Below are 16,040 nucleotides of genomic sequence, written 5' to 3'. Positions count from 1 at the left end.
TATGTGGACAATATATTCAATCCCATGTGAAGGTGCTTCAAAGTCAAAGTTCATCATCTTTAGGAAGGGAGGAGGATGCTAAGCTTTGTATGTGCTTCTTCTCTTCAACACAGAAACTGATCAGAGAAGAACAATGGACTCAAACTCAACGTCAAACCAATCTGGTAGAACTTATGCTCTTAACTCCACTTATTTATTTATTATCTATTTATTTATATCTAATCAACCTTTTTAATTGGGTGATCTTTGTCTTTTATTATAATTAAATTGACAGTATATGTATAATGCATTGGATAAATAGATAACTAAAAAAGGTTGAAATTGGAATTATACTATAAGATATTTTTATAGCTCATCAACATTTTATAAGAAGGATATCCAGTTTTATTTAGGCAGTACCACAGTTAGACTCTCAATGTCACATTCTATGATAAAACTAGAAAAGATCATTTTAATTTTGATGAATTAGATATTGTTACCGTCACTATGATGTTATTTAGATGTTATATTGAAGATGCAATTTACATTGTTGACTAGAAAAGACTATAATATACATATATAGGTGAAAACTAGAAAGATCATTTTAATTTTTTTGGTAACAAATATAGATGAAAAATGAAGGTTGGAAACTTTAAATTAATCTAAAGGATCTTTGATGCAATTTGGTCTATTTTAAATTTAAAATTGTATATACTGTGCCTGCTTTTATTGTTTTTCCAGCAATAGTTTGTGGGGTACGTGTGTGTGTGTGTCTTTGGTATCCATGCTTTAACTTCCACAATCAAAGTCTACTAATTTACAAATAATTTCCTTTGTTATTTATTACTATTTTAATTAATTAGATGCAGTTCAATACCCTACTGCAGATCGTTCGAGAACTTGGTTCTTCCGATCATTACATGCCTTGTGTGGCCGTCAGTCTTTTTCTGATTTGAACATCTTGGATGAAGAAGGTACAACTACAACTGATTTGAACATCTTGAATGAAGAAGGTACAACTGAAATTGCTTGTTCTTCGAATGAGGATGAAGAAGGTACAACTGCAGCTGCTTGTTCTTGGAATGATGTTGATAGGACTCAAAGCTATAGATATAGATACGACGTGTTTATCAGTTTCAGAGGTATTGACACCCGTAAAACCTTTGCTGACCATCTCTATGCTCATCTCACTAGAAAAGGTATTTTCACGTTCATGGATGACCAGCAGCTCGAGAAAGGGGAATCCATTTCACTCCAACTTCGACAGGCAATTCAACAATCGCGTCTTTCTATAGTTGTCTTCTCAGAAGATTATGCTGGCTCAACTTGGTGTTTGGATGAAATGACTGTTATTGCCGACTGCCTTACAAAACTAAAACAAATTGTTTTACCTGTTTTCTATTATGTCGATCCATCTCATGTCCGAAAACAAAATGGAAAGTATGAGAATGCCTTTGTTTTACACACGGAGACATTCAAACATGTTGATCCACAGAAGGTTGATAGGTGGAAGAGAGCTATGACCTGTTTGGCTGGATTAGCTGGTTGGGATGTGACCGATAAGTAAGTATAAAAGTTATTCTATATTGTTATTCCTAACAAGTAACAAGGATATAATTTATCAAAAAAAGAAAAAAAAATGTAACAAGGATATAATATATGGTTTTCGATTGAGCTTTTTGTGTTCAACATACTATATAATTCAGGATTCTTTAAGAAAATTGTATTTTACTTTTCTCTTTTGCGTGGAAGTTAATTGCATATCTTTATCAACGAAAGAGTTATATCCCTCACCATAGATTACCTAAACATATATTCCAAATTTTCACCTTATTTTCATTCTTTAACTATAATAATTTAGTGATTTTTCTGCATTCAGGTCAGAATATAAAGCGATTGAAATTATTGTCCAGGCTGTAATAGAAAAGTTGGGTCATAAGTTCTCAGGTTTTGCTGATGACCTGATCGGAATACAAACTCGAGTAGAAGAATTAGAATTTATGTTAGAACTAAGTTCAGATGATGATGGTTGTCGAGTTTTAGGAATATGGGGGATGGATGGCATAGGAAAGACAACTCTTGCAAATGTCTTGTATGACACAATCTCCCATCAATATCAATTTGATGCTTGTTGTTTCGTTGAGGATGTCAGCAAAATTTATAGAGATGGTGGTGCTATTGCTGTGCAGAAACGAATTCTAGATCAGACTATAAAAGAAAAAAATCTGGAAGGATACAGTCCATCTGAAATATCTGGAATTATATCAAACAGGCTATACAAGTTGAAGCTCCTACTAGTCCTCGACAATGTTGATCAATCTGTGCAACTACAAGAATTGCATATAAATCCTATATCCCTTTGTGCAGGAAGTAGAATAATCATAACCACTAGGGATAAGCATATTCTCATAGAATACGAAGCTGATATAGTTTATGAGGCTGAATTGCTGAATGATAATGACGCTCATGAACTTCTGTGTAGAAAAGCCTTCAAAAGTGATTATTCGAGCAGTGATTATGAAGAGCTGATTCCGGAGGTACTAAAGTATGCTCAAGGTCTTCCATTAGCAATTAGAGTAATGGGTTCTTTCTTGTATAAAAGAAAAACCGCCCAATGGAGAGCAGCGTTGGAAGGATGGCAGAATAATCCAGATAGTGGAATTATGAAAGTGCTTCGGTCAAGTTTTGAGGGACTAGAGCTAAGAGAGAAAGAAATATTTTTGCACGTTGCTTGCTTCTTTGACGGGGAGAGGGAAGATTATGTAAGGAGAATTCTACATGCTTGTGGATTGCAGCCTAATATTGGAATTCCACTTCTTGTTGAAAAATCACTAATAACTATTAGAAACCAAGAAATTCATATGCATGAAATGTTGCAAGAGTTGGGGAAACAAATTGTTCGCGAACAACATCCTGATGAGCCGAGATTGTGGAGTAGATTATGGCTTTACAGTGATTTCTGTCATGCAATGACTACACAATCGGTATCTTATTCTTCTAAATAAATTATATTTTTGACTAAACGATCTAGTTTAATATAATCATTTATTTTTTTATTCCACTTTATAATAATATGCTTGTTTTTAATTTTTCAGGAAGGAATAAAAGCTAAAGCCATAATTCTAAATCAAAAGGAGGAAGTCAGCAAATTCAATCATTATAGGGATGAAGATTTATCGACAATGAAAAATTTGAAAGTGCTCATATTGTATCATACAAATTTTTCAGGAAGCCCCATATTTCTTTCTAATTCCCTATACTATCTTCTGTGGAGTGGTTACCCTTTCATGTCTCTGCCATCAAATTTTAATCCATATCAGCTCGTAGAATTGAATATGCCGGATAGCAACATTGAGCAACTATGGATAGGCATGCAGGTATTTGTATTATTGCAATTTTGATCTTTCCCCCTCTAATAAATAAATAAATAGTTTTTTTTTTTGAGAGATAGTTGAAGAGTTAAGCGAAGTAGCATGTTGGATAATTTCCATATTATGAAGGACCAAAATGGGTCTTTGCTTTAAATTTTCTGTTAAAGTATCTTAGTCTTTATATCATATCCTAAATTTTAAAATTTTAGCGTATTCACATATTCCTATCGTATCACACCCGCACCAGTACTACGTACACGATCTTCATGTCATAGTTGAGCACTTAAGAACCATGTTTTTCCTAACGAGATAGAACCTTTCCCAAACAATATTTTTACAGAATTAAAACACTTTTGTGATTTGGAAGATCACACAATACTGGAACCGAAATTCTAATACCACTTGTTGGGGTAGTACATAGGAGTATTGGGAGCAACAACAGATCAATGCCTTAACACCACAAGAGAGGGAGATGCTACATCTCCACCCAAATCTTAAGACATTGGGTATATGGGTTACTATATCCAACATTTATTCCCATTCATAATTGATGTGGTACTAACTACTCTTACTTATAACCGGAGGCGAACCTACATTAAGGCCCAGAATTAAAATAAAAAAAACACTGTTACTACTAGAATTTGTTCTCTAGTGATTGAAATTTCGGCCGCTAAACCATAAAAACTGGTCACTAATTTGTTTAGCGACTGAAATAGTGACCGAAATGCAAGTTTAAAAAAACTGGTCACTTCTTTAGTGACTCAAACTTCATTGCTTCTGTGGTTTAAAAAACCGTTCACATCTTTAGTGACTCATACTTCATTGCTTCTGTGGTATTAAAAAAAACCATAAATGCAAGTTTGTAAGTGGTTTTTAATTTTATCATTGCAAATCTGAAATCATACTAGAGTGAATTTTCAAGTTTTAATACAACAATAGTAACATATTGGCGGTTGATTCTCTCTTGACAGCATCTCCCCAATTTGAAAAGGATGGATCTTAGCAACTCTAAAAATCTGAAGATGACTCCATGTTTTGATGGAATCCTAAACCTGGAGCGGCTAGATCTTACAGGATGCATAAACTTATCGCATGTGGATCCATCAATTGGACTTCTTACGGAACTTGTATTCTTGAGTTTGCAGAACTGTAGTAGTCTAGTTAGCCTTGATTTTGGAAATTCAGCACAATTATGGTCTCTAAAAGTTTTGCGTCTCTCTGATTGCACACAACTGGAAAACACACCGGATTTCAGTGGATTGAGTTTTCTACAGTATCTTGATATGGACCGATGTGCAAGTTTATCAACAATTCATGAATCTATTGGGGCTCTTGCAAATCTTAGATTCCTAAGTTTGAAAGACTGCACAAATCTTGTAGGGATACCCGACAGTTTTAAGAAGATGGCATCGCTTAGAACTCTAGATCTATGCAGATGCTCGAAATTTACAGAGCTAGGATGTACTTCCACTTCTCCTCTGCATCTGCAATCTTTGATTTATCTAGACTTAAGCTTTTGCAGTATTTCCATAATACCTGATGCTATTGGAGAATTAATGTGTTTGGAACGACTAAATCTTCAAGGAAATAACTTCACTTCAATTCCTTCTTCATTAAGTTGGCTTCACAATCTATCGTATTTAAACTTGTCTCATTGCCATAAGCTTTGGAGTTTGCCTTCGCTCCCTATCCCAACAGAAAGTGGTCCATCAGATTCAGTTGGAAGATATTTTAAAACAACATCTGGATCCCGTAATCATAGATCAGGATTATATATTTTTGATTCTCCCAATTGCATGAAGTCTATATCCTTGTTGGGCAACATATATTTCAATTACTTCCCCATTACATGGGTATTAAGACTATTGAAGGTGCGTAACACCCTGCTTATTTTCATTAGTTTATTCTGTACTTCTAATGTATAATTAAATATTTTCCTAATCTCAAATTTGTCCATCATCAATAATATACTTGGCAATGTATTTTTGGTCTGCCTATTTTCTGTGATTCAAGATTTTAGAAATGGGGGGACGTGAAACGAAGAAAGTTGGAAATAAAAATTGCATTTAAGTAAATCTTTTCACCGAATGAAAATGCTTTGAAACAAACCAACATCTATATATGTTCAATGTGCTTAGCACTTCTTGTGTCTAAGATAAGTTGGGTTGCCGCATCCAATACCTTAACTAGTTACCTTGCAGACACATCCTCTGGTTCTAAACTTCTAATATGCCTATGTATTTTATGTTATGTTCCCAGGAACCTCTTCTCTTTCGGTGCGGCTTTGACTTTGTTGTTCCTTGGCATGAGGAAACTAACGGCTCTGATGGAAAACGTGCTTTCTGCTCTGACAATATTTCAGACTTGTTCGATTACCAATTTATAGGGGGTTCAATAGTAAGTATAAATAACTCTTTTATGGATGCTGACTGGCTCGGCTTTCTCTTTTTTGTTACATTTGAGTTAAAGAACCATCATGTACTGTCTAGTTCTCCACATCCATCACACTCTTTGCCACCACTACCACATCCTTTTTATCTTTCTTTTGAGAGTGAATACACGGAAGAACGCTTTGATATGTCACTAGATTTGGAACGAAATACGGTTGATGGCAAAAACTATCTTTGGACAATCTTTATCTCTCGGGAACACTGTCATTTTGTAGAAACAGGAGTACAAATCACATTTAAAGCCCGCCAAGGTTTGATTATTAAGGAATGGGGGTTGCGAGTTGTAACCAAGATAGACATAGAGGGCTCAAAAATGAGAACGAGTGTACATCTTCCTTTGCAGTTCATAGATAATGCAGAAGGAAGCAGCATCGTCAACGACAACAACTTTGAGACTAAAATCCAACTTCCTTACAATTGGTTAGTTTCTAACGAAGATTCAATCGAGAATGATAGAACCAAGGGAAAAGAAACCGATCTCTTTAATCTTGGCCTTTTTACTGAAAGACCACAATGAAAACAGCACACTATATTCCTTGAGCCTAAGGTAATTATCTTAAACATGGTATAACACAATACTAATTGAAAATTGTTGACCATTGTCAAGTACTAGTAAATGCACGGTTAATTAATGCGGTCTCACTAGTACATTTTTAGTACAATGCATCTAACTTAGTTAAACCATGTTCAACAAATATGTTGCTACATGCTTCTTGAGTTAATATAATTGTTCGAATTTGGCCTCCCCTTATACATACGAATTGAAAATTACATTACATATTTGCTAGTTTGCATCTGCTGCATTTTCACATGGATGCACAATTGTTTTTTCTTTTCCTTTCAGGGGATGCACTTTGTATGCAGATATTGTGTCTGATCTTTGCTTTGGCAGCTATGCCTACTAGCCATCTATAAGGACTCAATTTTGTGGAACCGTACTATACACAGACAAAAAAAACCGAATGCTGCAAGTTGGGAACACGAAGTGTTTTGTTATTACAACAATGTGTTCAAGTGTTTATGTTTCTATGCCCTTTTTTGTGTTTTGGCTACAATTTGCGTGTGCTAATGTAGTGAGAATGTTTCGAAATTCTAATAATTATAAGTAATTTAGTCAGGCATCACTTGTCCGTTACTTTTGGTTGATCTCATTTTTTCAACAAGTTTGGAAACTTGGTCCTGTTCAAAATAGACAGCTAACAATTTTGGAGTTATTGTTGTCATATTGCTTCTAATAATTTAAAGTTTGTCTGTTTCGTGAGACTTCACTTATCCCCTACTTTTAGTTGATTTCATTTTTCAAAAGTTTATTAATTTTTTTATTAGTTAATTTGGAATTGAAATTCAAAAGAAAGATACAATAGAATCAGTTTCCTTATGGTAACACTACATGTATGTACGCCTGTTTGGTTTGGCTTTTCAACACCAAGAAGTGATTCTACAACCTTCAAAAATGACAAATTGAGTTTTTAATGGTGTTTGGTTTGACTTTTAAGAATTGATTCTATCCTCCAAAAGCAATTATCCTTGAAGCTACAAATCATAGCTTCTACATTTTCTAGAATCAATTCTACATTAAATTTTCTATTTTGATTATTACAACCTATTATTTTCCTTTATTGCCCTTTATCAATTCTCCTTCTTTTTGCTTTGTAATTTAATTTGATGAACCAAATTTAATTAGAAAACTTAACGAACCAAATTAGCCCCCGAAAAATATTTATGGTAATGACTTACCCAATTTTGAATTTTTCTTTAGGGTGTCCCCATTCAAATTTACTGTATTTTTTATTTTACATTTCTTTTACACTATATTTTATCATTTTTGACAATAACTCTAGTATTATTTAACTTAAATATATTTTATCAAAAAATATAAAATATATGAACAAATATTTTGTAAAAAAAAATTAGTGTAATGATCGTATTTATTATGTTTTAAATTAATATATAGAAAATTTATTTATTTAAATTAAATAATATACCTACATTTAGTATTGATCTACATATACACATTTACTTGAATTTAGCCATATCCATTTTAGTAATTATATATTCAAAAGCAATTTTGATAAAAACTATCCAAACAACATTCAGTTTGTTTAATCAATTATGCATTATTGTATCCAAACATAAATCAATTCTCTCAAAATCAATTCTGTCAAAATCAATTCTATCAAAATCAATTCTATCAGAATCAATTTTATTAGAATCAATTATATGCAAAGCTGAACCAAACACACACATAATCTCTATCTAGAATAGCTTTTCATTTCCATATGGACATGGTTATGTCAATTTCATCGTCAGTACCACAGGGCTTATTATAGTATGAATAATTAACTATAGTTAGTTGATAGGTTAACTAGAGTTAGTAGGTTGGTTCAGTAGTTAGGGAGTTAGTTACTCCAAGTCACTCCTATAAATACCTCACTCTATTGTACTCATTATTCATCTTTTATCAATCTATTCATTTATATAATGAGTTTCTATTAGTATCTCCCACGTGAATAATCTTATGCTTGCTATCTTTCTTACATCTATGATCTTTCTCCTTATGATTCCATGATTCATAACAGGGCTCTCTAATGTGCATGTCAACTGCCTTATCAAATATTGCTTTATTTTATAATCGAGTGCAGAAAACTAGTTTGGATAGCTGGTCCTTTTATGCGAGTTTACTTTTTCTTAACAAGCAATGTACTAGTAGTATAATTAATTCTAGCAGTTTAGTTTGTTAAACAGTTAGTTGGTTTGATAAATGAAACAAGTTTGCAATAATGTTGGAGTACAGGTTCTATATATATAGTGAGTGTATCTCATTGTAACAACTAGATTGGGGATTAAAATTTTCATTTTTTTCCATGCTTCTTCTTTAATTTGTTCTCTATGCTTATTTGCAACCTTTTCTATACATCCATGGAGTCCGAGATCAACTTTTCACAATATAGTTGTTACTTTATGCATTTAGCGGTATTCATGCTTCTTCTTGTGTAATGAGGTCATGGTTTCAAATTAGCGGTCTGCATCCGCAATTGCGGCCGCAACATTGCAGTTGTGATAGCCTGCACAACCGCATCGTACCACAATTGTGGGGTTATCTTTAATCACGTGTGCGGATACTACGTAACTGTGTCCGACGACGATTTCGGCAATGTTCGTTCTAAATTCGGATAATATCTTGCCTTTGAAGTCTGCATTGAGATATTAAAACCTTGAAGGTTAAAGTTATGTTCCAACATATACAAAGCTGTTGTCAAGTGAAACAACTTTAATTGCTAAGATAGGTGATTCACGACTTAATTTCCAAAAGCTGAAATTTCCAAGGGTGTGTGGGTAATTGTCATAGAGAATGTGCTGTATTATATTCTGAGTTTCAAATCAATATGGCACAATTGGATCGTCCTGCTGTTGCAACTCGTTGTTGTGCACAAGCTGTGAATAAGGAGTTGACTTGTTCTCCTTATTATATTTATTAGATAAATCAGAAATTGATTTGTTTCCAATAATTGTAATTATTTAGTATAATTATATGGGAGCTTCTATGGTGCAGTCAAAAAAATGACTTTTTTAAAAAAGTCATTTTGTTTAACCAATAGCATAGTTGTTCATGCCATGTCAGCGAGTGTCTTTGTGATGGACCACCGTAACACTAAATTTTACTTTATTACAAATCAGTCCTCGTACAAAATATTAATTGATTTATTAACTTATTTTATTTAAAATTTCTTAAAATTTATGCATCCAAAATTCATGCATAGTTTGTTTTTCTTCCTCCAAAATTCATGCATGGTTTGCTTTCTGTTTATGCATCCAAATGGATCCAAAATACGATCTTCACCATCGTCCAAAATTCCAGATTTCTTCCTCCAAAATTCCAGATTTCTTCGTCCAAAATTCATCCACTATACGACCAACTTATACATCTTCACCATCACACAGCTTCATCAAAATTCCAGATTTCTTCCTCCATCTCTGTGGCTCACGCTTTCCAGATTTCTTCCTCCAGCTCTGTGGCACACGCTTGTTTGTTTTTTTTAATCTCTATCTAGTTTGTGCGACCACCGCCATCCTCCGTCCGCCACCTGACTCTCCAAGCCTCGGGTTCGTTTTCTAACACTCGACAGAACAATCTGAATGAACGAATCTCCTTTTTTATAATTAGGGTTTTTTGATGTTGGATTCTTTTATATGAATCTAATAGTGTTTAATTGGTTGATTGATTATGAAATTGGGATTTCTTCCTCGACAGATTTCTTCCAGGTTCGTTTTCTAACACTCGACAGAACAATCTGAATGAACGAATCTCCTTTTTTTTAATTAGGGTTTTTTGATTTTGGATTCTTTTATATGAATCTAATAGTGTTTAATTGGTTGATTGATTATGAAATTGGGATTTCTTCCTCGACAGATTTCTTCCAGGTTCGTTTTCTAACACTCGACAGAACAATCTGAATGAACGAATCTCCTTTTTTTTAATTAGGGTTTTTTGATTTTGGATTCTTTTATATGAATCTATTAGTGTTTAATTGATTGATTGATTATGAAATTGGGATTATGAGTAATATATTAGTGTTGTGAAACCATTGTTAGGGTTTTGATGTGTCCAAAATTTGGGATTTTGTGATTATGCAATTACGCAGTTGGAGATTTTTTTTGGTCCGAAATTGGTACTAATTTTGTGCGGCCGATCGAAAGTGAACTTAAATATATGCGTTTTGAGTTCCAAAAGACATTACTTTTCATAATTAGTGTTTTTTGATGAAGATAATAAAGACTCAATATAGATAGCAATAGAAATATAATTCTGTCTGCTTGATGCAAACTTCTGATTTTCTCCGTATAGACAATTAACTGCAATTCCTTGAGGCTACAGAAAAATTTATTCCTTCACTTTAGAACTTTGAATTGTACTATTGACCATACAAGTCATAGAAATAGTAATCATCTGTGGACCTTCATAAGATTTACAGGTACATGCTGCATTTTAATTTCAAGGCAGAGTAACGATCTGGTTCTGGTTCGAGTTTGACTCAAATTAAGAGCACTTACTATCTTTTTAATTTTAGCCCTTAACTTTTCCTAGTAGTATTGGTGAATTATAAAAACACATTCCTTATGCCTTTAGTTGCAGAATTTACTCCAAACATGCATACATCTAATCCTATGAACAGCAGCACATGGTTATATAAATGCCTGCTTAATATTCTGTATGTTCCATTACATAGAGTAAAATCTCTCATTTTCATAATATTTCTGTAGGATTAGTTCTTAGTTTTTGAAAGTTATTTTTGGTGGAATGTAACAACCCCAAAAAATAATCATTTTTCTTGGATGGATTCTAAAATAAAATGTGATAGTATATGAAGCACTAACACATCAGGTTTTTCCCCTTAAAAAAACATATACAGGTTTTTCATTATAGACACAAAAACTAAGAATTGCATGTTATATATCTAGTTTGCTGAGTTTGTTAATGATTCAGTTCATTTGCAGGGTCGAATTGATTCATGTTTCAGTTTGTTACTCATTCATTCATGTCCATGACTCGCCTTCCAGTTCTATTATCGTGTGTTGGTGTTGGCTGCTCGCAACTGCTCTCAGATATGCAGGCTTTCAAGGTCAGGCTCTTGATATGGAAATTGCTCATGGTTTCTAAAAATGAAGTTATACGTTGTTTGAAGAGGGTGCTGTCAGAGGGATAACTGTCATGGATCTTCTAATCATCAGGTTTAGGTTGTTTTTCTTATTGTCTGAGTTGCATCAAAGTTGCATTAGAGAACAGGCCTAATTTTTGTCTCTTGAAGTAGGGGTCGGTGTTAATAGGTGCTACAGAGGTCTCTTTCAATTGGTGAGTGTTCCTTGTATGGGAAGAGAAGAATAGAAATGCAATTATGAAAAGAACCATTTTGTCAATTGGATTCTAATACATGGCTTTTTTTTCCTTGCAATATTTAATAGAAAAGGGTTTTTGAGTGCAATGGCTCTTAACGAATCAATCTCGTAATGTTATTAGCGAACACCTGTCTCACCAATTAACGTATTAGGTACTAAAATAAAATTCCTTCCTTCTTTTTAGCCATAGATATCTCTTGTTTAAACTAAAAAATTTATGTGCTTATTAATCCTCTGCAGGATCTGGTCTAGCTTTTTATGGTGTTTTCCTATTTTCCAGAATGAAGAGAATTAAGCCAAAGACAGCCTAATGTTCAGGTATTCATTATTTGTACATTATTTGTTCACTACAATTACACAGCCACAAGCACAAGCACAAACTACATTAGGATTATCCAAACATAGTCTAGATTCTCTATCCATCAAGTTATCCAAAAGAAATCACGATTATCCACGTAGAAACAAAACATGCGGAAAATTGTAAAATTAATTGTCTTGAATTAGGCGGTAACAAAACATGCAGAAATTGTAAAATTGTCTCAAAGTAGAAAAAAAACAAAACATGGAGAAATTGTAAAATTGTCCTCAAGTAGACAGCATCAAACTTTCACCAAAGCTTTCCTATTCTTTTCCTGAACCTTCCAATAATCTGCAGCCTTTGGCAATACAACACAGTTGAACAACGTATTGTTATCAGAATTGACCAAATGAAGTGCAAGTTTCATCCTACTGGCTGTGACAACCTGAAAAAAATAGTAAGAATTATAAATTCTTCCATGGTAGTTATAAAGGATAACTTGTGAAAGTAATTAAGATAGTGACATGAAATAAACTTACATTGGTTTTCTGATATTCACTGTTGAATGGACATTCAATCATCCATTTTGCAACCCACACTCCACAATCATTTCTGTGTAAAATAGTAGTACATTAGTGACTCTGACAACAACCATAGATTAAAAATAGAAATAAACAAAGTATAATGAATGAGATATACGATCCGGTGCGCTGTGTTGGAAGGGCTCTAGGTGAAATTAAACAAAAGTTTGATAATGAGTTGGTTGAATCCACATTATCAACAACAGAATCAATACTCAATATCTCCTCAATAAATATACCCTGCAATAAGTTACAAACCTTAGTAACATAAGCATAATAATAAGTTATAAAGTAACAAACATGTAGGATACATACCAGCTTCAAAACCTCCCGTTGTCTTATGTAATTTCTTTCAAGACAAGGCAAAGAGTCTAACACCACCAACTTTCTTTCTGAAAAGTCGACGACCATGAGATACCAGTGCACCCCCTGATCGTTAATAGGAACGAAAATCTGAAAGAAAGAAAAAAATAAAAATAATTCAGTTGATGCTTTAATTTTGATACGGCAATAATCATACAAACAGAATCAACACAAAACAACCTTTGAAGGTGATTGAACCTTTGGTATGAAATCCTTTTGAAAGATTTTCCGCACTTCTTGCGGAGTGTGTCGACAGCCGAATGCGATTTGCTGCATAAGTAACACAAACATAATTGGTTTTAATAATAGTACAAATAAATAAAAACTTCTAGTAAGATCAGTAGTGGTGAATACCGCAAATGATGTGGGGAGATACCATACTCTTCTGGGATTGGTTTTGGATAATGAATCCATCACCCAGTTTTGGCGCGAAACAACCAAATTAATAACCTGTATAATGTAATATTAAATATTATAAACATATACTATCATAATACAGTGTGATGTTTTAAGTAGTTATTATCATATTCAAATTACCTCCTGATCCACAAAAATCCTTGGCATCAGTGACTTTAGGGTTTTCCTATATCCAGACACTTCTTTAGTTGAGCGGATCAGTTCTTCCTCCCTATAATGAAGATAGACAAAACCATCAGCTAAACTGATATAAACAAAACTAAAAAAATGATATTCAAATTGCTTAGGATATGTTTTACCCATTTAAATAAGCATCAGGCATAAAAACATATGCAGCTATGTAGGCACAAATTTCATTAAGCTTCATTGCTGGTGGTGGTCTGAATGTAAATGGCATCCACTGTCAAACAATTTTTAACATGTCAAAAATTAGGCAACGGTCAGATTGAGTTGAAGTTAATGCTTTAGGGTTGAATGATTACTTACTGAAGGAATTTCAAAAGGAGCATCATAACCTTCATTTCCCCTCGTCTGACCTGGATGATAGTTCAGGTAAAAGTCGTTATCATCTTCCTCTTCAGGTTTGCAAAAAGGGTTTTTCTTAACCCGAGTCAGTTCCAAATCAGGCAGAGAATTAGTCTTAACGTGTGGAGGTGCTGAATTGGTTCCAAGATCAGCAGTAGAATTAGTCTTGGAGGCTTTCCTTTCGGTTTTTGCAACTTCATGAACTACTTTCCTCAAAACTTCTGGCGTTGAAGCCGTAGAATCATAGTTTTGTACCTTTTCATCTTCGCTCTCATCATGGCTACTTTGACTATTACCAATTAAAACCATAAAAAGGTGTAAGAACTTTACCAAAAGATACAACTCATAACCAAAACTATTGGAATGCACCTCTTATATACAAATTATAACCAAAACTAACACTCAATATGCGAATTCAATAAAAAAATGATTATCCAGCATATTTAAAATGATTACCTGGATGAAAGGATAACTAACTCAGACTTGAAGTCATGTGACTGCTGTGACCTGCATCTCTTGCATGAAGCTTTCTCCATAATAGCGACAAGAAGATATGATGTGCCCTGAAGTTTGTTTTTAGAACTGGTTAGGAATTGTAGAAATGTTTTGCACTGATGCTTTTTTTATTTTTTTTTATTTTGATGCAGGTGTATTTATTCAGAATTACGTTGATGCAAATATTAAGATATTAAGGGATTTGGAAGATATTGTCATACGATTTTTGATGCAATTCTGCAAATATTAAGGAGTTTGGAAGATATCATTATGTTTTTACCATACACCGTATTAAACTCTTGATGCAATTATGCAAATATTACGGAATTTGAAAGATATCATTATGTTATTACCATATGAGTAACCAAAAAAAAAAATTATATTTTCTCTGTTGTTTTATGAGTAACCAAAGAAACTGAATTTAATTAAAAAAATAGCATTGCTTAGATTCGAACTTGCAACTTGCAACGTAAGAATAGCAACACAATTCTTTTACCATCAAGACCAATGTAGAAATTCTATTAATAATTTCAAGAAAATGTATATTTCTTTTAGTTATTGGAAAACCTATTTATTCAATTGATTGGACCAACTTCTAAATAAATGTAATGTTACAATTTTATCATTTATTAGGTATCCTTAAATAATACAATACGGTGAAGGATGAACATTGTTAGACGAAACTTCAATACTCTCAGCTTAAAATACAACCTTAAATATTTGGTATCTTAAATATTTTTGTGATTTTTGATGTTACCACTTCCTAAAATACAACCTAAGTGTAAATTAATAATTAATAGAATTGAAATAAAAATTACGAAAATAAATAAATAATAAAAAGAATGGACGACCTAAAACGAAACAAAAATAAAAAATTTAAAATACCTTGAAACTGAAAGGGACAGAAAGGAGTATAAAAAGAAGAAAAATTCGTCAACACAAGTTGAAGGAGGGAGAATAGAGGAAAAACACAGGAAGCATCAACTGTGAATTTCAGTGTCCAGAATGCATTGTGTGAGCTCTCTATTTATAGAGAAAATTCACAACTAATAAAAAGAGAAACTTTACGAGCAAGTAATTCACATATCAGATCTAGTACAAAAATATTTCAATTGTGTACAAAAATATATCATATTAAGTACAAAAATATATTATTCAGTACATAAATATGTTATTCAGTACATAAATACATTATTGAGTATCAAAATATATTTTAGATCAAGCACTAAAATACATTAGATTGCCTACCAAAATATTTCAGATTGTGTTCCAAAATATTTTAGTTTGCGTTCTAAAATATTTTAGCAAAACTTGGGGACAAAGAAAACACTTTTTAATAATGATTAAATTAAATAATTAATTTATCATTTCCAAATAAAAATTTATCTAGTGCACTACGGTGAAGGATGAACATTGTAAGATAAAACTTGCTCTCAGGTTAAACCTTAAACCCTAAAGTAGTTCGTTTTTTTACGGAAGATAGATATATTCAATTGATTGGACCAACCTCTAAATAAATGCAATGTTACAATTTTATTCTTTATTTCGTATCCTTAAATAATACAATACGGTGAATGATGAACATTGTCAGACGAAACTTCAAGGCTCTCATGTTAAACCCTAAACCCTAAAGTAGTTTGTTTTTTTTAAGGAAAATACATGTCTT

General features: G+C 32.9%; 2 protein-coding genes and 1 long non-coding RNA gene across 8 annotated transcripts in view; 2 read left to right on the top strand and 1 right to left on the bottom strand.

Moving 5' to 3' along the window:
• Positions 1-16,040, bottom strand: part of LOC25498786 (disease resistance protein RUN1) — a 49,589-nt gene that overhangs the window by 13,393 nt on the left and 20,156 nt on the right. The window lies entirely within an intron of this gene.
• LOC25498785 (disease resistance protein RUN1) lies at positions 9-7,061 on the top strand. 4 transcript variants are annotated; one of them, XM_024770200.2, is made up of 7 exons: positions 9-164; positions 843-1,542; positions 1,859-2,963; positions 3,075-3,356; positions 4,322-5,221; positions 5,610-5,747; positions 6,645-7,061. In XM_024770200.2, the coding sequence occupies exons 1-7, from the start codon at positions 134-136 to the stop codon at positions 6,675-6,677; spliced, it is 3,189 nt and encodes a 1,062-aa protein (XP_024625968.1). In that variant the 5' UTR covers positions 9-133; the 3' UTR covers positions 6,678-7,061. The 4 variants fall into 4 exon arrangements, with proteins under 4 accessions (XP_024625968.1, XP_013449180.1, XP_013449181.1 ...); XM_013593726.3 differs by having other exon boundaries at positions 10-164; positions 5,610-6,347; XM_013593727.3 differs by having other exon boundaries at positions 12-164; positions 849-1,542; positions 5,610-6,347.
• Positions 11,132-14,751, top strand: LOC112421836 (uncharacterized). Of its 3 annotated transcripts, none has more exons than XR_005642868.1 (5): positions 11,132-11,530; positions 11,611-11,651; positions 11,762-11,847; positions 11,936-12,013; positions 14,527-14,751. It is a non-coding gene; the product is annotated as an uncharacterized lncRNA (long non-coding RNA). The 3 variants fall into 3 exon arrangements; XR_005642869.1 differs by having other exon boundaries at positions 11,132-11,536; XR_005642867.1 differs by lacking the exon at positions 11,132-11,530 and having other exon boundaries at positions 11,551-11,651.

This window comes from Medicago truncatula, chromosome 7, assembly GCF_003473485.1.
Source record: "Medicago truncatula cultivar Jemalong A17 chromosome 7, MtrunA17r5.0-ANR, whole genome shotgun sequence".
Classification (NCBI taxonomy): Eukaryota; Viridiplantae; Streptophyta; class Magnoliopsida; order Fabales; family Fabaceae; genus Medicago; species Medicago truncatula.
Note: the sequence above shows the minus strand (reverse complement) of the source record. Positions and strands in the feature narration are given on the sequence as shown.

Coding starts and splice junctions, on each gene's coding strand:
- LOC25498785 (XM_013593726.3), top strand. CDS start 134: ATGGACTCAAACTCAACGTCAAACCAATCTG. Junction 1,543..1,858: donor GGTTGGGATGTGACCGATAA/GTAAGTATAAAA, acceptor TTCTGCATTCAG/GTCAGAATATAAAGCGATTG. Junction 3,357..4,321: donor AACTATGGATAGGCATGCAG/GTATTTGTATTA, acceptor CTCTCTTGACAG/CATCTCCCCAATTTGAAAAG.